At 41.5% G+C, this 22,635-nt stretch overlaps 1 protein-coding gene across 1 annotated transcript in view; it reads left to right on the forward strand.

Annotated features, from left to right (window-relative positions):
- The window catches only part of MKX (mohawk homeobox), a 58,920-nt gene extending 36,645 nt beyond the window's left edge, over positions 1–22,275 (forward strand). Inside the window, exons 5-6 of the mRNA XM_060095516.1 lie at positions 21,893–21,926; positions 22,032–22,275. Of these exons, the coding sequence (XP_059951499.1) occupies positions 21,893–21,926; positions 22,032–22,218 (221 nt within the window). The 3' untranslated portion in view covers positions 22,219–22,275. The remainder of the gene's footprint in view (positions 1–21,892; positions 21,927–22,031) is intronic.
- The last annotated feature ends 360 nt before the right edge of the window (positions 22,276–22,635 follow it).

The raw sequence follows: 22,635 nt of genomic DNA on the forward strand, positions 1-22,635 counted from the left end.
AAAAATGGAAAAAAGACTTACTAATTAGACATTTCTCCAAAGACGATATACAAATGGCCAATAAGAACATGAAAAGATGCTCAACATCACTAATTATTAGAGAAATGCAAATCAAAACTACGTTGAGGTACCACCTCAAACCAGTCAGAATGCTATTATTAAAAAGTCTACAAATAACAAATGCTGGAAAGGGTGTGGAGAAAAGGGAACCTTCCTACACTGTTGGTGGGAATGTAAGTTGTTGCAACCACTACGGAGAACAGTATGGAGGTTCCTTAAAAATCTAAAAATAGTGTTGCCATATGATCCTGGCAATCCCACTCCTGGGGTTATATCTGGAGAAAACTCGAGTTTTCTTCCAGAAAACTCAAAAAGATACATGCACCCTTGTGTTCATACCAGCACTATTTACAATAGCCAAGACATGGAAACAACCTAAATGTCCATTGACAGACGAATAGATAAAGAAAATGTGGTATGTATATATACACAATATATAATTTTACTCAGCCATAAAAAAGAAGGCAATCATGCCATTTGCAGCACATGGATGGACCTAGAGATTATGATACTAAGTGAAGTAAATCAGAAAGAGAAAGACAAATATCATATATCACTTATATGTGGAATCTAAAATATGACACAGATGAACTTATTTATGAAACAAAAGCAGACTCACAGACACAGAAAACAAACTTATGGCTACCAATGGGAAAGGGGGTGGGGGCGGGATAAATGAGGAGTTTGGGATGAGCAGATGCAAACTACTGTATACAAAATAGATAAACAACAAGGTCCTACTGTATAGCCCAGGGAACTGTATTCAATATCCTGTAATACACCATAATGGAAAATAATATGAAAAATATATGTGTATAACTGAATCACTTTGCTGTACATCAGAAACTAACACAACATTATAAATCAACTAGACTTCAGTTAAAAAAAACAAACCCAAGAAGAGATGCCACTTCCCACCAATTAAGATGGCTGTTGTCAAAAAACAGAAATTAACAAGTGTTGGTGAGGATGTGGAAAAACTGATTCTCCTTTTGATTTTTCCCCATGTAGCCTTTGAAAAAAATGTAATTACATTTACTGATATTTCTTAGGCTGCTAGATTTTAAGTGATAGAACTTCCTCACTTCAAAACCCTAAAGGGAGTATCCCAGGTTCTCTGTCTCAATTTGAACCTTAAATATTTTATTTCTTTGGAATGTGTCTTAGCTTGAGAAATGGTATAATATAGTGTGAAGAAAATGTCCCATTTTATTTTTTTCCGTAGAGCTACCCAGTTATTCTAATACTGTTTATTGATCTTTCTCCTCTTTCCCTGGTTGGAAATACTACATTTTAAGTTGAGTCTCTCTTATCTTTCTGGTCTCGATTTTTGTTTCTCCTCAGGCTACAATCCCACACTGTTTTAACTATTGAGGCTTTAGAATATGTTTAAAATCTGGCTATGCTTATTCTTCCTCCATCTTCTTTTTTCATAGTTTTTCTAGCTATTGTTGCTTGTTTGTTTTCCACTATTAACTTTAGGATCAACTTGTCTCCTCAAAAAAAAAGTTTTGTTATTTTTATTGGGATTGTGTTACATTTATGAATTAATTATAGAAAATTTGATTTTTTTAAGATATAGAATCATCTTATGCAGAAGCTTGGTATGTCTGTTCATGTCTCCTTTTGTGGCCATTAGTCGTGTTTAAAATGTTCCAAATAGGTCTTGAACATTTCTTGTTTAGTCCTAGACCCTAATTAGGGTCCTTTCTTCCATCACATTTTTTAACTGCTGTTTTTACATGAGAAAGCCATTCCTTTCTGTATGTTAATATTGTACTCTGCTACCACCATGAACTTGCTTATCATTTTTGGTAGTTTTTTCAGTTGACTTTCTTGTGTTTTCCAGTAATACAATTATGTTATTTTCAAAGAGTAATGATTCTACCTGCTTTCTGAAATTTTTGCCATGAATTTTTTCTCTGGCTTATTGCTTGAATTGTATATCACAAGTAATGTGGTACACATTCTTGTCTTGTTTCTGACCTTCCTGGCAATACTTCTAGTGTTTTCCCATTACTTGTGATGCTGGCTTTTGGGCTTCAATTATAGTACCTTCAGATTATGGTTTCAGGCTTTAAAGATCTGGGTTCAGATTTTCTTCTCTACCAGTAACTAAGAAACATCAGGTAAATCATCTAACTTATCTGATTTATATCAGTATTTATAAAATGAGGGAAAGAAAAAATCCCTACCTCACACAGCTATTGAGAATAATTGTGAAAGCACTTGATAAATTGTGGGGATAAATGTCCCTCGTTATTCCTGTTTTCTCCTGTACAGAATGCTTCCCTACAGAACACTATTAAAATGAGGGAAAGAAAAAATCCCTACCTCACACAGCTATTGAGAATAATTGTGAAAGCACTTGATAAATTGTGGGGATAAATGTCCCTTGTTATTCCTGTTTTCTCCTGTACAGAATGCTTCCCTACAGAACACTTGAGAATTGTAGAACTGGCTTTCCCTTTGTGGCTCTGAGCTGTTTTGTAATTCCATTCACAACACAGTTCCTACATATACTCCAAGGTTGGAAAGAAATAGTGCTGTTTGAATGATGAGCAAATTCCTTTGCTGACATTTAACCAAACTGTATTCCAAACCTGAAGCTTTTTGGAAGGCTAAGAAAATGTTGGTCACCGTCTTGTAAAAAAAGTGAAATAAAAAATGTTTATGTACCTCAGCCCTTCCTGACTGAGCTGGAGTGAGTGCACTGAGGTGGTGTTATTTTGTGGTGTTTCAGTTCTGGGAAAAATGAAACCAAAAAATATAGGACATTTTTCAAGATTTTTGGTTGTGAAAGCTTTCCTTTTTTGTCTACTTTGGTTAACATTGAGAGGGCCGTATAAATTTGATTCAACTGCAGCTCTTCTGCAAACTGATTGCGGCCAGTGATCCATAACTATAAATGTTGCTTCTGTGTGGAAGTCTGCGTTTTAGAGAATGAACTGAACATCCAGAGATACTGGTGGCCGTGCTCCTTTGTCAGATGTAACAAGGTCTCCCGATAGCCTTGCCCACGTGTACAGTAACTGGCGTGTGGAGGCGTTTTGTATCCTTTTAAAATGAGCTTCCGTATTAGTTTCTATGCAGTTGTGTCTTGGTCCAATCTGATAAGATTTGCAAATGTACTTTTCCTTTTTAAGAAGCCACCCACAAGTAGCTCCCTTCCTCAAAGGGTCTTTGTTCCTTGAAGTCTATCAACTGCTCCTTCCCTCCATGCTTGAAAAGTAAAATGTGTGGTCATTTGAATGTCCCTTTTGTTTTCTAACACCACTTACCTTCCTCTTTTAGACAGCTCTCAGGGTACCTAGATATTAAGGTGGTAAAGTTACTTTTTCAAGCTGCAGCAGCCTTCTTCACCTGGTTTGCTGGTACATCTGTGGCTTTGGAGATGCTTCTGGCTTTGTCACGTGGCTGGGCTTCGGAAGAGAACTTCGTACTCCCTCGTTTTCCTGGATTCCCTTCTCTGACTACATGTTGAATTTGAGGAACCTGCCCCTTCTAGAATGATTGTGGATGCAGTTTTGCCTTAAAAGCTAATGAGGCCTTAATGTATTCTCTCACAAATACTAGTCTGAAGACACTCCCGTCTCCAGCACGTGTTCTGGATTTGTTAGATGATCTTTAAAGGCATGCACATTTGAAAACATATTCCTTCCTTATTTATATATGCAAAATCATCTTTTGTGAACCGACAAAGCAAACGCATCATGAGAGAAAACAATGGGAGAATGTGCCATAAGGTCTATCAGTGGATTCAGTCCTTTCAGGGAGATTTGGAAACCCCTGCTTATTAGGCGTGAGTGGCAGCTGCTCCAATAGCAGCAGTACCGTCGTTTACATTATTTCACTTCACAAAGTGCTTATCAAAGCAAATTTAGTACATTAGAATAAAAGCCAAAATAGAGAGCGTTAAATGAATCACTCAGAAACTAACCCCATTACAGACAGAGCCAGAACTGCTAGAGGGAGCGGGCACAGCAGAGTATCTGAGGCTCCCTCAATACAAAACACCCACCAATTCCAAATGAAGGACCCCATCCCTAGTTTAATTCAATAATAAGACAGGAGTCGGGGAAAATGTGTTAGTTTCAGTGGGGGAATGTGCTTCCTAATTGTATAAAGTAAAATGAGCAACCTAGACAATGACAGTATGTGTTCAACGTATCAGTTTTCTCATTAGACAAACTTCAGAGGACAGAAAGCATCTCCTCCTTGCTCACTACTGTGTTACCGGCTGTTAGCACAATGCAGTAAAGATCTGTTGATTGATTGGTTCATTGATTGATCGCTGGGGGATATAATGAGTACTTCCACCTTTGAAACAATCTTAGTTTGGAGAGGAAAGTATGTCTATCTTTTGTTATGTAAATATAACAGCAAGCAAAGTAAATAAGATGGGCCAGAATCCGTTCTTAAGGTAATCAGGAACAGACTCTGCCACGGAAATGGTTTACATTACTCCAAAAGCAAAATTTTGCATTTAGTGTAAGAAATAGTGGTAAAACACCGAGCTTTTGCTTTCTACCAATAGTGTAAACATTACTCTAACATGTAGTCTCTGGAAATAATTTAGTTAACTCTTATTTTTATACGCATGTTCTGTTCTGGAGACTTGATGCAGAAATACTGATGGAAAGTTTTTTCTTTAAGTGACAGTTTGTTTACAGAAATCCCTTGAAATCTTGATGTTATTGAAAAGTCTGAAATAAATGTTGCCTCGAAATTGCCTGTTCCAGAACAGCTCCACACCTCCCAGAGCAGTTCCCCACTTCGTTAGTAAATCCCCTAAAATCCATGAAGGTCATGGAGACTGCTCCCTCTGTGAGATGAAATATTTATGTTCCGATCCCCCAAACATATTGCGGATCGTTTTGGTGTTTTAAGTTGAGGGTACGTAGTAAATTATTCCAAAATTATGGAGGCCAAATGTCATTCCCTCCAGAAGTTTGTGTAATATCTATTTATCTGTGGGCAGATGACTGCTCAGGATAATCAGACGCAGACTTTGTCAAGTTTAGTCTAAGTAAACACAGCTGAACATAAGCAAGTTGGACTATAAGGGTTTTTTGAGCTTTGCCAACAGCATATGACCTTGGAGAATGCTGCTTTTTTTTTTTTTTTAGTAGTCTGCTTTCAATGGAAAAGAAGAATTCTTTTTGTTTCAAATTAACAAGTGATGATTAGAAGCTTGTTATGTTCTAATTTTTAGATGCAAGACAAATGAACATCATGCACATACCCAACAAAAAGCTGCCTTCCTGAGGGAGTTATTCCCCCCTTAAGGAGCTGAATTTAAACCGCGAGAGTGGAAGCCAATTAACTGGAGTTTCTTTCTAAAAGAAAACGTTTCTTTGTTGTTGTTTATTTGTATTTTGGTTTTTGTCTCTGTGCCATTTCAACAGATTAAAGTTGTGGCTCCAAATATGCCACTAGAAAATGGACTTTACTGACTTACCACTCTTTAAGAAGCATGTGTCCTCAATAGGAAAAAAACTTTGCATTGTCATTACCGTTCGGTCTTCAGTGGAAATCCTCATTAACTGCTTTATGCTTTTCACAAGTCCTTTTTTTCTTCTTTCTTTTTTTTTTAAAAAAAATACATGTTTCTTTTCACTTACCTAATACGTTCTTTTAGCCTAGTATGGAATCTGATGTTACATTTTTTTAAGGGCACTTCGTGGTTAAAATAAAGTTCCTATTAAATATTTCATGTCAAAAGTGGACTTTAAGTGAGAACTTTGGTAAAAGGTGGATTAGTCGAGACTTGCCTTGAAACTTCTAGCTTTTCAGGGTTCTCTCGCTGGCAGGGAGCCAGCTACATGCTCTGCTCTTTCTGTCCCTTCACTTAAGAAAACTCTGTCTTTCCTTTTCACCCTTCGGGTGTACATTTCCTTCTGAGAGCAAATGCAGTATGGATAAAGGGTGGGACTAATAAAGTTTTTAAAATAATTCATCTTTCAAGACTTTGGTATTTGACACTTTTTTTAATCACATGCTGGATAATATTAGCCAGCATATGGGAAGATACTTAGATCTATGTGCTAAAACATTATTCATGTAAGACCCATCCATATTTAGTTATTTGTATACCTCTTTTACCTATATGCTGATCGATTTCCATGTTACAATGAATACTTTGAGGAGATAATATCACAGTGTTTCTAAATACCTTGCTATGTAATGTGGCCACGCTGAGTCCCTTCTGTTCAGGGCGGCGTCCTGCATCCCTGAGCACATCAGCATCCACATTCGAAGGCCCTCAAAGCACTTCCAACTCTCAGCGTGTCACCGTCAGACTCCCGAAGGCCGTGCCCTCCAAGCTGAAACGTGCTCTCCCTCCTTCCTTCCGGACTCAGAGAATCCCCACCCACCCAGTCACTGGAGGCAGACCCAGAGGCGATAGAGGCTCCGGCCTCGTGCTCCCAGACCCCATCTACCCTTCAGCAGGGCTGCCCCCGAGCGAGCGTCCTCACTGCTGCGTCCTCCATCCCCACTCCTCTCCTGAGTTCCTGCCTCGATCTCACCTTCCACGAAGGCAAGGGGGATGGTTCTGAAATCCATGTCCGATCATGTCACTGTTACACATCCTTTCAGGGTGGCACTCACCTTCCTCCTCCTGGCACCCAAACCCAGGAACCCCGCAGCACCCGGCCTTTGCTGATCTCCCACTTGCCCCCTCGCACGCCTCATTCGTTTCAGCTGCACAGGAAGATGTGACACAGAGGTCCGGTGCCGGCACCGCCCTGCCATTTCACACAGCTTTTGCCCCTTCACCTGGAACACTGCTCCCCATCTTCGCCTCAGTGGCCCCCACTCATCTGTACCTTGGCCGGTGCTTTCCCGTCTTTACTGTGTCCTGGTGCTCAGATGGTGGTGACGCTGGCTGGGTGCAGGCGTGAATGGAGGAGGGTGCTTGCTGGACGCACCTGCCCACGGCCTCTTCTCTGCCGCCCCAGAGGGTGCCACTTCAGAGCCCCACTCAGGGCCCCCAGAGCACTAGTCACACTGAGCTCTTGTCATTTACTCAGTGAGTTGCTTGGGGTGAGACCCACCTGTAATTCGTACAGTATGTCCCCTGCATACGAACCTTCAAGTCGCGAGCTTTCAAAGATGCGAACATGTGTTCACGTGTCCGGTCACATGAGTTAGTTGTCACGTGCGTGCATCCTCTGCAAGTGGTCGTGCTTTTGTGTACTTCACTGTACAGGACTGTGTAGACCACAGTAGTGCAGTATCTTTATTTCAAGCCCAGGTTGGCTGGAAGCAAGTGTAAAAGCAGCAGTGATGTAGCTGGTACTGCTAAGACGTGGCGGCGGTGATGTAGCTGGCGTCTCCTGTTGCTGACGATCTGCTTCAGCTCCACCATCTCCCACCTGCTCTCCCTCCTCCAGTCAGTAAGTCTTCTGTCCTGTTCACTCAATGCCAGCCCCTGGATGCCAGCTGTTGTACTGGACTACTGTCCTTTTCAAGGGACTGTACAGTAAGATTAAAATGTTTTATTTGTTTGTTTGATTTTTATGTGTTGTGTGAGAAGTATTATAAACCTATTACAGCACAGTACCGTAGAGCCGACTGTGTTAGTTGGGCACCGAGGCTAACTTCGTTGGACTTAACAAACGTGCTCTCGAAACAGAACTTTTTCGTGTGTAGGGGACTTACTGTATTTCTAGGGCCTATCACAGTGCCTGACATTTAGAGTGCGTTCAGTAAATGTTTGCTGGACCAACCAATGAACTTGTAAAGCGGTAAATGAAGACACCATGGAGAAGAGCCCATTCTATTGCACTTAAAATTAAAAGATTGGGCTTCTAGTATCAGCCCTATTGTTTACTAAGTTTAGCCTCGGACCTGTCAGTCAGCTTTTCTGAGTCTCAGTTGTAAAATGGGGAAAATGATATAAGTGTGCACAAAAAGGAAATGAGATTAATTGCACATTTATGACTTGCAAAATGCTTGATAGATATTGTTGTCACCACTGTGAATTGTGATAAGTTGGCCTGGACCTTAATTATGCCCCCAAAAGCTGGGGGGGGGGGAGGGTAAAATGCTGTGTACAAAGTGTAATTTTCCATTTGATACTCAAAAAATTTTGGTTTTCACTTGGATAAGTTCAGCTTCACTGTAGCGTTGTTATCCATTCTCTATGAGAGCACCAGGCATCCAAAGATGGCACAGAAATTCCAAGGGAAGTTGAGTATGTCTCCCATTCTGCTGTGCAGTGGGAAGAACTTTTTAATAAATGTTGGTCGCTTTGTAAGATGTTGGGAGTACTGAAATGACCCATATATTCTTACTCCGATTTAAGGATACCAAGTACAGCTGCTTAGGATAAAGCAGTGATACAATTAAGGTCTTTTAGGTGATGTACGTTTTAAGTAGTTATTTTTTTCCTTGTGGAATTGTATCAGTCAGTGAGCTCTTCATAGAACTTTTTTAATAACAAAGATTAGAGACCTGTCTTTTAAAAACTGGGCATTTTCCAAAGCTGTTTCCCCAGATCCAAATGCCATATTCTATCTTGAGTAAAGATCTTCACAATTTAAAACTTTCTCTGAGCAATTAAGATTAAACACGCTAGCATACCTATATGATTGCGTGGATAACACATGCAAGCTGCCAGTCCAATAACAGCTACGTGCGCCAACCCCAAAAATGAGCAGCAAAAGACCAGTTGCTGACATAATCCTGGAATTTGCCTTGGTATGCGCGTTCTCACTCTCATCGACGACTCCATTCTAATGTTTTGCATATTATGGCTACTAAGCAACTTAAGTGACCTTCTCCAAAATCCGTTGCAAAACTGAAGTCTCCATAATATGCAGTCTTGCCCTTTGGGGAATTTTCCACGCTAGAGTGTCAGAGACATAACATGCCTGCCCGTGACCCAGGGGAGACAACTCAAATAAAAGAACTATTTTGAATTGTTGTGTTATTCATTATCTGTTCCATTTCAGGGTAAATCTTCAACATTGCATCCTAGTTTGCTGCCACTACAAAAAGAGTTTGCAATTGTGGAATAATTATAGCCGCTCTTTATTGAGAATTCCTGGCTGCCTGGTGTTTTGCAGTGATTATTACTAATTTCTGCAACAGTCTTCATTGTTCCGTATTTTGTGTCTATTTTACAGATGAGAAAAAAAAATGAGACGCAGAGATATTAACCGACTTTCCCCAAACCACATGCTAGTAAGCAGCGGTGCTGGGATTCAGACCCCCAAGCTCTCTGGTTCCAGATCTACTCTCTTCCCGTTGCACGTTACTGTTGCAGGGGAGAGTGTGATTAAGTGGATTCCACCCCTCACAGTTCACACTGATTAGCAGTGAACAGGTGCACTCAATTTCTCAATTCAAGATAAACCAAAAAAAGGCACTAATCCCATTAAAAGCAGCTGTAGGAATTTGAGTAACTAATTGGGTTATTCTCTTTCTCTGTCTTAAAGACTGCTAACATTAGCATGGAATTTCCATTTGAATAATTTTTCAATTAATCATAAACTGGGACTCCCATTTCTCAAGCAGCCTTTTGACAGATGCTTTCAACACTTGCCCCACACAACTCCCATTATCTCCTTTTTTTTTCTCCAGTATAAAAATAATCATCTTTTTTTCATTTCTGGGCCCACTTTCTGCTTTTCCTAGCCCTGCTAATTATTTTTATGATGATGACGATTACTCGTGAATAATTAATTCGGTGCATTTTCATCATTACACATCCTTCATTTCTTTATGCTTCTCCAGGGGGTCCTATAAATCAGCACAAATACAGATTCCTTTGCCTTTCACTTTGAAAGAAAGGATTTTGGTGCATCCTTTTGTCCAAGTAAGAATCTATTATCTATTATCCAATAAGCTATCTAATAAAATAACTTCTATTTTTTAATTTTTTTAAATCTCATGATTTTATTTTTTTCTAAGAAGATCATTCAATTTTTAAAATTGAAGTATAGTTGATTTACAGTATTTATGTTAGTTTCAGGTGCACAGCATACTGAGTCAGTACTTGTACAGATTGCACTCCGTTAAAAGTTATTACAGGATAATGGCCACATTCCCTGAGCTGTACGATAGACCCTTGTTGCTTATCTATTTTATACACAGCAGTTTCCCCTGCCCCTCCCTCTCCCCCGGTAACCACTAGTTTGTTCTGTCTGTGAGTCTGCTTCTGTCTTGCTGTACACATTTGTTTATTTTTTAGATTCCACATATAAGTGATATCATTCAGTATCTGTCTCCTAAAGTAGGCTGAAAATCAGTTGGATAATATATCCAGTTACTTAGAGTTTGGAAAATAAGAGAAATATATTTTCTAAAAAGCCCGACCGACTAACTCCTATTCCCATCTTGTGCTGAGGGCTGTGTGATTAAATGCCTCCCGAGGCCTGAATGGAACAATGGCTCACTTCTTCCGGTGTGTCTGTAACGTCCTGTGTTCAGCTCCCATTGTGGTGGCCCGGGAAGGACGGTTTCTCCTCCCTTGTTCAATAGATGCTTTTAGCTCCCCTGGCTTTGGACCCATGTGCAAACCGTATGCGTAATGAGTGGCTCACTCCTGCTGGCTGTAACTGGGTGCGTCTAACAGGACAGACCCCTAAAACAACAGAGGATACAGTGAGCAACGCTGTGGCACATCTGTTGTTTCAGGAGCCTTCCCAGCTCTTTAGTTTCTGTGAGTAACTGTTCTGCCCTTTTTGCGTTCCCCTTCTGAGTGTGGGGAGTCACCACGAGGGAGGGGAGAGACCATATGCCTGCGAGAGCCTGGGAATCTTGCAAGGAATTAGGATTTTCCTGGCTGTCATTACCCAAAGAAGGGGCAAGTTTTTGTGCTTTCATGATGAAAGTATGTAGTTTGTTTACCCTCGAGTGTGAAAGCCAGGCTGTTTTGTGTAGTCCTTTGATTCACGGCAGTGACTGTGATCTTCACAGTGCTCATTCATCACCTACTTCTGGTTGTCTAGAGATAATTTAATATTTAAATCACTTTTGAGTATATATAGTATATATCCCATCACCAAACCCAAAAGTGTGACTAAGTGGATCTGGTTGGTCCTACAAATGTAATTTTTGATCCTCTTCTCTGGTTTTGCACAGCTTTCTGCTTTTCCCTGTCTCTCTTTTGTTTAGTTTAAAATTAGTTTACACAACTGATGGCTAAAATATATTTCTCTCTGAAGTCATCAGAAAGTATGTGAAAGGGTAGAAAATATCAGGAATTACGGAGGATTGCTTTTAGTCCAAAAATAATATTGGATTCATTGTCCATTTCTCTAAATCAGTCGTTTTTAATGATTAAAACAAATATGTTTTCTCTTTTATTTTTGAGGGATCTTATTTACTTTTAAAACAGGCTATGACATTTACAGGGCGTTATGTATGGCAGCTGCTTGGCATTTAAATATATTTAAGTCATGCAAACATGCCATTCTTCTGCATTTAAATTTCCATGAAATGGCTTTACGAGAACTTTTCTGTATGCTATACTCATTCTTCTTTCTGATAGTCATCAAGCTCTGGTATTTTTTCTTTTTATCTAAGACCCTAAGAGTGTTTGCTCTTTCTTTCTTTAGTTTCTTTGCTTCATGTTTAAGTACTGTATTTTTACTATCTTGTGATAGAAACACCCCTCCTGAAGACTGCATTGCTTAAGGCTGTAGCGTGGAGCCTATGTGTCTAATTTGGGTCGTCGGTGGTGGGTGGTGGTCCCAGCACAGGAGGGACCCACGTGCTCTGCAGGAAGAAGGGGCTCAGCTCACCCTCCAGCAGACACGGCCGAGGGTCGTTCCTAGTTCTCAGCCTGTCCCTGGACCTCTGGGTGGCTTCGAGGTGATGACCATTAGCACTTTGATCCTGTTCAGCCCTTTGGTCCCAGATGCTCTGCCATTTCTGCTCTTGTTCAAAAGCAAAGCCACCAGCAGGCCTAGACAGGACCCTGTCACTGCTCAGTTCAGCATCCTGACCACTGAGCTCTACTGTAGTGATTTTGGTCCTGGGGGTGACCACGTTGTCTGCATGGTGGTTCTGTTCCCCTATCCCTGTTCCTCTTTAGAGATCATCTAGCTCCAGGTACCTCTCAGGGCTGCTTTAAAAATAACAGATTAAAAGTAACCAAAAACTGTTTGTAAACCTCATCACAATGTATAATAACACCACGCTCTGTTCTTTTTGAGGCAGGCCTGAACAAAATATTCTTCTAAGGGCAGCAGAAACTAAGTTTACTTGAGTTTATAAAAGCTTTTCATCCTACCCTAGAAAGAAAAAAAAATCCACATTAGGTTGAATAATTACTTTTTGATGACCCCCATCTGGATTACTGTTTCCCAAAGGAAAATTTAAAAAAATATAAGACTCCCAAAAATAAAAGTCTCCACCATCACAGCAATATAGAGCTGGGCCTATGTGTTTATTTTCAAAACAGAAAACACAGATCTTATAACAGTCTGTTATTGCCATAGCTGTTCCAGTTAGAAGAGAATGAGGGTGATTTGATTATCCTGAAGTATTGTGTAATATATTACAATGAAAATCTTGGGTCCCTTTATCCTCCAGTTTGTATTTGTAATGACTCTCCCTGAACTATATACATCACAGCATAGCAAACACTGTAATACCTGGGGAAAGTAATGCAAGTAAACTTTTATTACACCATTCCCCCCCCCCAAAGAAAAGGCATTTTTTAAGTGGTATTATATTCATGTTTAAGCAAAAATAGACAAAAGCATTTTGAACCTAGAGTCACCCATTTCTGAATGGCATTTTCCTAATACAAATGTTATATCTGCTACTGATACGAAGGTAGAATCAGGAACTTGGTTCATTAAACACAGCCCTGACGGATCCTACTGAGCCATAGGACCCTCGGCACCCCCAAGGGACCTGGGGTGGCCCCCTCAGCTGGTAAAGGTCGACTGACAGCTTCACTTCACTCAGGAAGTCGTGACACCGAAGCCCTTCCTGTGCACCAGGCTCTGTTCCACGAACTTTACACTGGGCACCTCATTTAATCCTCACCGCAAGCCCAGGAAGGAGGGGTTACTGTTATCCCTGTTTTATAGGTGAACCTGAGACGCGGCGCACATAAATGACTCACTGACGCCCTGTTCCTAGTGAAACCGCCAGCTATTTTCTTATGGTCCTAAGATACATCCTGTGCCTTAGAGAAATTATTGTACAAAAAGGTGGGTTTGATCTATGAAATGTTTTTGTTTTCTCCCCAAATAGATCAACTTGTTAGGTGAAAGCAACTTATCCCCTACTCTCTTCTAGAAATTTCTTGTATCCTACATTTAGGTGATAGCAGGGAAATAGGATCTATATACCACTGGAATTTAATGAATGGTTTGGGGTGTAGATTCCTAGTGATTATCTGGTCTTCTCTTGGTCAGATCGGGTCATCAGAAGACTTCTAGACTAGGGACACTCGGACCCATAGCCACAGCCCAGGCCTGCAAGGCCTTCTTCCTCATCTTTATGCCTCTCCCTGCTTTTCAGCTTCTCCCACCTTCAACACCATGAACAAAGATCTTCCCAATTTTCATTTGAAAGTCCTTCCCCACCCTAGTTTAGACGTTAAATGACTGTTTCTGAAATTAAAAGCAGAAAATCACAGAACCTTTAAATGTAGAAATGTGTGAACATAGAACACTGACATGCCAAGTATAATTTTAACATTTTAAGTGTATTAGGAGCATCAAAATGTATCTGAAATGTAGGAGAAGGACTGGTAATACTGTTCATCTTATGTCTAAAATATGCTTCTTTTCTATTAATAAGTACAGCAGACGAACTGTGAGTAGAGAACTGTCACTTGCACCTCTTCTGAAAGATCCAAGGGGTTGGCGAACGTCACCTCTCTTGTTGTGTCATTTCTGGTGTTAATGCATTCAGACAGGTTTAACAGCAAGATCTCCTAGTCTGAAGTGTCATTTCTGGTAATTTAAGGAATTTGAAAAGCATGGCCATAATGTGAGCCAACTCAAAGATACACTTCAGTTCATATATCAAAGCAAAAGTACTTTTTGATGATTTTTCAGAGATACTGAAGAGCTTGAAAATACATGGATGGAGCCAGACTTTCCAGCCAGTTTCTAGATTAGAGCAAATGCACATTTTTCCATTTACAAGGCCTTTTTTTGCTGAAGAAAGTCGTATTAGTACATTGTAACCTAACGCTATTCAGCTACATGTTTATTAAACATCAGCCTCCTAGAACTGTGGTGTGGCAGCTATTATGTAGCCCTTGTGCTATTGCACAACTTAGAGGATGAATGTCAGTGTTGGGACACTGGGACAAAATTAAAGTTCAGCTAAGAATCAGAGTAAGACCACCCTGTTTTCAGAACTAGTAGCCCAACGTGCATGTGGAAGGGAGCACTTCTATAAACAATAATGCCCCTTGCAGCACACGGGCACACACAGAAGTTACTTGTGTATAGTTAGGAAGTCATTTTCTGAGACTTTGGCTAGAAACCTAGCTTTCATGGATGAAACATTTGGGGTAACATCTCCAATATTCCCCTTGAGAAAATGAAGTAACAAAATCCATTAGACACTTAAAGTTAGTGGATATTCTTTAATGTGGCTCCAGTATTCTTTGTCTTGGCATGTTATAGTACTCTGGCACAAAGTAGCATCAGAAAAGCCATTTTGTCTTTGAAGATGATAGATTCTGCACAATTAATGCATTAATCTGAGCTCATGGGCTTTGGCCAGAGTTAAAATACTTCATCCTTACATAATGGTTTTCATATTAAACCTCTGAACAATACTATGTTTTCTGATCACTACATTCAGCCCCATATTCTAGATGTAAAAATACAGTGAGAGGAGAGGTTAATTTTTTTTTTTTTTTTTTTGCGGTACACGGGCCTCTCACTGTTGGGGCCTCTCCCGTTGCACAGCACAGGCTCCGGACGCGCAGGCTCAGCGACCATGGCTCACGGGCCCAGCCACTCCGTGACATGTGGGATCTTCCCGGACCGGGGCACGAACCCGTGTCCCCTGCATCGGCAGGCGGACTCCCAACCACTGCGCCACCAGGGAAGCCCAATTTTTAGAAATTTTTACAAGGATTTATATAGTTCTTGGTATACATGCTTAAGCTTTCTTCTAAGTGTTTTAGAAAACATGAAATCCTCATAACCTGAGTCTAGTGTGATTAGCCCTGCTTTCTAGGTGAGAAAGTCGGAGCACAGAGTAACTTAGCATTGAGGACCTTTAATATCTTTAGTGGAAAACATGAAAAGTGGAGTTGAGACATTCTAATTGGGTGGTACTCTGCTTATTTGAAAAGTTACATTCAAATTACAGGTCCCACTTCCTGTGCCTTTAGTCCTCCAGTCCAGACTGATGAGGTCAGAATAACTGTGCGTTTTACCAGAACAAAGGTTCAGCTGGGAATTAATAAGGAGCCACCAGCCTCAAGTTTTTTTCCTCTGCATAATCAGAAGAGCCGTAGGAAGGCTCTGGAGCTCCCTGACTGATAGGGAGCCCATCGATACTTAGAGGTTTAGCCACGGTCATGGGTGCTCCCGGAACAATAAAGATGTTCTGCTGTTGTTACTGGAACTATAACCTATCCTGAAAGCTTTGAGGTGTCAGCTACCTCAGTCTTCACTATTGGTCCAGAATAGAGGGGTGTGGTTTCTAATTTTTTTATTTCCTGGGAGGAGGTAGAGAGGAGGATGCATTGACAGAAAGGCAGCTGACGGTGGGGACCCTGCGGATCCAGGACATCTGGGCACTATTAGCTATAGTGAGAGGCCAGCCCACGTGAGAGGTGGCAGGAAGGAAAAGAATCTTTCTCCAGATGGTGGAAGTCATGGCTGGAGGAAACACTGGCTTAATTTTTGGAAAAGATTTTCTTTAAACTCTGAAATAATTTTGGAAGCCACTCATTCTTTAAGGCCTCAGGATAAATAATTTAACTAGTATATTGCAAAGGGAAAAGAAATACCAGCTCCATCCATGAAGATGAGGCGGGTTTCATTTTATAATTTTCACTATTCCGAAAGGCTTCACTAATCCTTCCATGAGCGATAGCCTTGATATTCACCAAGTTTTGGTGCAATCTCTTCCTGTCATGCTGAAGCTTTAAAGTGTAATTCACCTTCAGTCCATGGCACTGGAAAAAGCATCAACAGATAAGTGTTACAGGTTGTTGGGTAGGTTTTTTTTTTCCTTCCTTTTTGAGCAAAATCACTTGGGATGATTTATCTTTACTTATTCAAAAGCTCTAACTACCCCCAAAGAGAGGATAACCTCAGACATTTCCCCTAAAGTGATGCAGCAACAGCTGTCTAGCAGTTACTTAGCAGTAATTCAGTCCTGGCGATGCAAGAGTGATTTTAGGGATATCAAATCTATTAAAATGTCTCTCTAATTTAAAGTCTGAGGATGAGCTCAACGGAGCTTTAGATTTCCTATTCTGTGATTTGGACTGGTTTTTTGATGTTACAGATTCAATAATAAGGAGGAAAAAAAGTCATTTTTTGTATCTCTATGGTCTAAAATACTAGCAAAAGGTATAGAAAAGGTGTTTAATAGGTTTTTAATAGGCTTTCTATGTAAATAATGCATTAGACCTTGCCATGGTCTTTGAAGGTGGCTTTATCAACTGAGATTGCTTAAATGATGAAATGCTAGTAATTGTTGTTTTAAAGATAACCCCTTCTTGTAACATTCGAGACTCTCAAAATTCAAGTTTAAACCGGGCGAAGCTGGATTTTGAATTCTTTCAAGCTGTTTCTTTTTCACAGGCGAAAAAACAAGAAACAAAAAAACAAAACAAAAAAAAAAAACATTGCCACATCAGGGGAAGCCAAATGATAGATTATTATCTTATTTGTTAACAAAAGGGTAAGGAAGAAGTAGAAGTTCAGTGAAAAAGCAAGTTCTAAAACGCATACAGGGACTTCCCTGGCGGTCCAGTGGTTAAGACTTCGCCTTGCAATGCAGGGGATGCAGGTTCGATCCCTGGTGGCGAAGCTAAGATCCTACAGGCCTCGCGGCCAAAAAACCAAAACATAAAACAGAAGCAATATTGTAACAAATTCAATAAAGACTTTAAAAATGGTCCACATCAAAAAAAAATCTTAAAATAAAACACGTACAAAATGACTCCTTTTTAAAAAATGTATATAAACTTGCTTTGGGAGTCGATACATCCAAATATTAATTTGAGTTATCCGTCAGTGCCCTCTATTTTCTCTTTTACACTTTTTCCTGGATTTTCTGCAGCGAACCTGCATGCCTTTCTTATTAGAGAACAACAACAAATGCTATTTTTAAAAGTAAAGAAATGTCCAGCCGCGGTGGAACCAGTGTGTAGGGGTGTGTGAGCCCAGCCCAGATCCAGAGTGTGGGGAAGTAGAGAGAGACGGGGTCGATGCTGTCTGGTGTGAGTTCCTGCAAATCTGGAGCGATCGGTATTTCAGAATATTCAGTGAGGCTTTATATCTACCCGACTCACCAGAGTCTCGTGCTTTATCTCAGTTGTTCCAAGTATGTAAATAGCTCCAGAAACTGGTCTTGTGCGCCAGGGTCTCTCGGGACCCGAGACCAGAAACACTAAAGCCTGGCTGTCCACATCTGCTCTCTCCAGCATCGGCTCCAAAACCGACCAAGTGTGAGAAGGCACATTTGTCAAGCGTCTGGAACTCTCTTTCCATTTTAATTTAGGGAAACATATAATATATGATTTTTAGATTATTTAATTAAAAATACTTGTTTTCTTAATTTTATTTACCTTTCAGTGGTGTGAGTAGTATTTTGTGGAACATTTTAAAACAGGACTTACTGATTAAATTTGAAAAAAAATCTCAGTGCAAAAGATTTGACCATATTTTTGTCTCTTTTTATGACTAGAATTATTACCTCAGTAATATATATCAGAATGAATATTTCTAAACTGCATTTCTCAAACTTGAATGGACACTTTGCCCACAGGGCTTTGTGCTTGCACATCTCGAGTTGCAGTAGAACTGAATTTTCTTTATAATTGTTTCTCTACTTAACTTTATAAGGAAACACATGTCCAAACTGAGGATAGCCCCATTTTAAGTTTCAACATGGTTTGGGTTTTACAGCATCCAAGATTTTCCTAACGACGCATCTCTTTTTTTCATTCCTTTTCTTTTTTGGTCTTAAAACACGCTCTTTTGGCTGGTTCAGTAAGTTGTTCCTGCCAACCAGTTGCTTTTATGATAATTGACAGCGTAGCTGATTTTTGGAACCTTGGGATCTAAAAAGGCATTTTAGCTCAGACGTGGGACCGGCAGAGCCAAGCTACTTGCAGAGTGAGAGACGCAGCTGAGCTGGCCTCGGACCCGGGTCTGTGCCTGGGCGGTAACGGCGGGCGGGCGTCTGTCAGACCCCTTCCTGCTCCTGTCACGTCCTCTCTTGAGCTACTGGGCACCACTTCTGGAGGGAGCTGGTGAGAGACCTCCTGTCTGCTGAAGTGGCGTCGAGTGGTGGCTCAGAAACCCACCGCTGCTTAGATACTGACGACTGGCCGAAGAGATACAAAATCCTTGAACCAGATAAGTGCCGGTGAGTTTATACGTCCAAGGAAAAGAACACACGAAAAAGAACATTTCACATTTAGCACATTTAATAGAATGAGCGGATTGTAAATTTTCTGAGTCCCCGTCAAACGACCTCCATTCTCTAAAGCCGCTGGGGCGTCTCCCCAGATTTCATCTCAGCATCAGGAAGAGAAAACAGTCTCCCCGGATTGCCAGATGCTTATAGTCCTTTTCTTTCTTACAAAAGTAAAAATGTTTCAGAGTAAAAGGGCCCCTGTCTGCTGTCTGCCTTCTGCTGGTGCTTCTGGGAACCGCTGCTCTGCAGGAGGTGGATGCACAGAACCCCAGCGACGCGGGCAGCTTGCCAGCAGTAGCAGCAGAAGCACGCCCTCCCAGCACCAATTTATGTTGTGCACCAAAACCACCCTCGGCATGGAGATGCCCCCAAAGCAGCTTTTGACCCCCCAGTAGTCAGCTTTTGCTTGTTGGTTTGAAATCTTTGACGTCGAACTTCGTTACATGCTGTTTTAACATTTACTACTGACAGAGAAGCAAAGTGTGTCTTCTCTTCATTCCTTTTTATGAAGCCTTTTCTTCTGTTGCTGGGAAAGGAACCTGAATCCATACCAAATGACATTGAACTAAGTGCCCTCTCTGCCTTAGAAATAAATTACAGGATTCATCTTTGCTGCGAGGACATTGTTGAAATTCGTGAAACTAATTAAGAATACCCAAACGGGGAGCGGGGTCTCTGTGTTTACACTTCAAAGGTACTTTCATAGGCACCAAACTGTAAAACACATACACCCCAAGAGTAAGCAGAGTTTTATAACTTCACGGTTGGCCGTAGTAAACTTGTTTCTTGGTAGCAGGATTCTGGCAGGCAGCCACGGGGGGCTGGTGCTCACAGCGTCTGGCCGGCCGCAGGGATGCAGAACATCCTAGTTCACACTTCACCTTAAACAAGCTCTTGTGGACGTTCCCAGGGACCTACGTGTCTTCCTTCCACCTACAGAGTCGGCAGCCACAGGCTTCCTTCCTGTTGTCTGCACTCTGTTGACCATCCAGGTGGGGAATCGGATGCTGGTCCCCTGTGTACATGCGAGACAGCTTCGTTTGTAAGCCAGAGCATCAGTTACATGGTCTTTTCTAAATTATGTTTTGTTATTTCCCTAATGTTATTTAACCTTCATGGAACTTATTCTGCTTTTGCCAAGTCTTTCCATTGGATAAATATCTCCATAACCTATTGCTTCACTTTGGCAACAGAATTGTTGCAATTTGTGGGCAAAATTGAGCAAAGGCCTAACTCATTTTTTTTTCCTCTCTGTAAAATGTCCAATATTGTTAGCTTTTCTTGTCCTAAACAAAGGCACTGACTTATTCTCTGTTCTGGTAGTGCCTTGTATCTGTCATTTTTGAGCAAAGATTTGCAGTTAATAGCACCAAACGGAGAAAGACTTGACAGACAGCAGAGACACTAATGCTGAATAAGCTAAGACACAAAGTGCTTGGAATTGTGCCCACATGTAGGACGTGATCTGTAAACTAGGATTATGAGGGTTCTGTGAATTCAAAGTTGTCATTCTTTTTCTTCTGTTTACATAAGCAATATTATAATTCCAAAATTATCAAGCAGCAGAGGTGTAGCTAACCATCCAGGCCTACCTCGTAGGGGCCAAAAGATCCAGAGGCTAGCAGGGCTCCAGAGGGTGACCAATGACTCAGGAATCCAGTTATTTTTCCAAAGATCCCTGAAACGAAAGGAGACCAAAGGGACTAACGTTTATTGTTCCATTTGGGGCCAGACACACTTCATCTCATTTACTTTTCGTAACAACCTTGCCATTTATTCACTACGCACTTTTGTTGTGTTTGCTCGTCTTCTTCGGCGGGGTAGGTAGGGTGGCCCTGAGTGAAGGGCTGTGCGAAGAGCTCACAGTGACCGTTCCCATCTCCCGGTCTACACTGCCTGGCCTGACGCGGGGTGTGTTAACAGCTTTCCATGATTCTTTTCATCCATCGAGGGCATCAAGGTTTAGCTGCCTTGTCGACACGGTCGCGTCCCTGGGAAATGTCGCCCTGGTTGGACTGTATTATGATCATGTCCCTGACCAACCACCCCCCAAGTCTCTCCGAGTTCCACGACCCTCTGGGGGCCCAGGGCTGGAGATCAGGCTGCACCACGGCAAACTAGCTCTGAGCACTGCCAGGGAGTTAGGGGAGGAGAACAAAGGGAGAGAACTGAGGGCAGGAAAAGCCAGTTTTCCACAGGCCGTGGAGCTCAAAGACGCTGTGAGCAAACTCCCTGTTCCTCGTGCTTCTTGTATGGGGTGCAGGGCTTCGTTCTGTAGGTTCTCAATGGTGTTTGTTGCTGTTGGTGGTGGTGCTGGTGGTGGAGGTTTAGCCACTGTGTTTCTGGTGTCTCTCAGGCTGCTGGGAGCTCCAGCCCCACTCTGTGCTCTGACCTCCCGTGCCATGCCGCTGCCCCTCTTTCCCTCCAGCAGGTCTGTTTTTGTGTTCCTGATACCTTGTTCTTTTGGCCAGAGGAGCTCCCCCAGAGAGGGTTAATCCAGATCAAGAACCCATTTCGTCTTCCTTTATAAGGTGTGGTTTTGATAGACATTCGTGCTCTGAGTGAAGCAGCAAGCCTGACTTTCATGTCCTGCAGGATGAGGGGTCCGTGCGGAGCTCACAGACCAGTGCCTGCTCATTCCAATCCGCCAGGAATCCTGCGTTGCTGTCAGCACTGGGTCTGTTATTCATCGGCTGACTCGCCAGAGGGGACTATCTGCCAGTCCTTTTTCTGAGATGAAGGTTTGATTTCCATGAAATCATAGACTGCCGAGCCACAGGCACCCTGAAGACCATCTAGGAACCCCTTTATTTTATAGTTCGGGAGGCTGTACCCCAGACCTCATGCAGCATCACGATCTGCCCAAAGGCACACGGCCGGCGAGCAGTGGGGTGAGACCAGAAGAAGCTGCCCCGGAACAGTCAGCACTCTTTCCCTGTGCCATCGCCCTTCTCACCAAAATGCCCAATCAGTGTCTCAGAACAAATTAACCTCAGATGCTTGTATGTTTATGAGAGCTACTTTTTATTCTTTATTACGTATTCTCATCTTATTCCTGCTTCTTTGCAAAGAGATTTTTTTTCACACCTTTGTTGTAAAAAAAAAAAAAGTGTAATCAGTTTTCAACATGTTTCCTGACGAACTTTCATTCCTTGTAATTAATGATGAAAGGCCTGAGATTCAAAAAGATAGCAAAAAAGAAAAGTAATCAAATTTTTGCTTTTCTTTACAGACACTCTGGAAAATAGATCCAGTAAGGGTGACAGGTGAGCGGTATGTTTTTATTTGCCATTTGTGCTTTTCAGTGGTGGTCTTCTCTACGTACGCTGCAGTGAGTTTGATCATTTTCTTTCTGTTCTGCTTAAATCTAGTGCAGCTAATAGAAAGGGACCGAGCAAGGACGACACGTACTGGAAGGAGATCAATGCAGCCATGGCCTTAACAAATCTCGCACAGGGAAAAGACAAGCTGCAGGGGACCACCAGCTGCATTATCCAGAAGTCGTCCCACATTGCAGAAGTGAAGACAGTCAAAGTGCCCCTGGTTCAGCAGTTTTAAGAGTTTGTCACTTTTCAGATCGATGGCTATTCTTCGCATCAGTGTTTTTTCATAAACCCTCACCCTAGGAGCTGGAGCAGGAGTGAAAATGACTCCTTTTCAAACCTCTTCCTATTTTTAATCATCCTAAATACATCATTTAGTTGCTTCTATAAAAGATGTATAAATTATAAGACCTCACTTTAATCAAAAATATTAACTTATTTTATGTTACTCCAAGTATGCATAAAATGTCTGCATTGCTATTACAGTAAGTGCCTTGCTTTCCCGAAAATAAGCTGCAACGTGGGCATAGTAGAGCAGCTGTGCCTCAAAATGACAACACCACAATGCTCATGAGACTGTGAGTGCCATTCCAGATGGACCTACCCACGCCAGGACTGAAACCATAATTGCTGAAAGCCCTTGAAATGTATT

Source organism: Mesoplodon densirostris, chromosome 4 (genome assembly GCF_025265405.1).
Source record: "Mesoplodon densirostris isolate mMesDen1 chromosome 4, mMesDen1 primary haplotype, whole genome shotgun sequence".
Classification (NCBI taxonomy): Eukaryota; Metazoa; Chordata; class Mammalia; order Artiodactyla; family Ziphiidae; genus Mesoplodon; species Mesoplodon densirostris.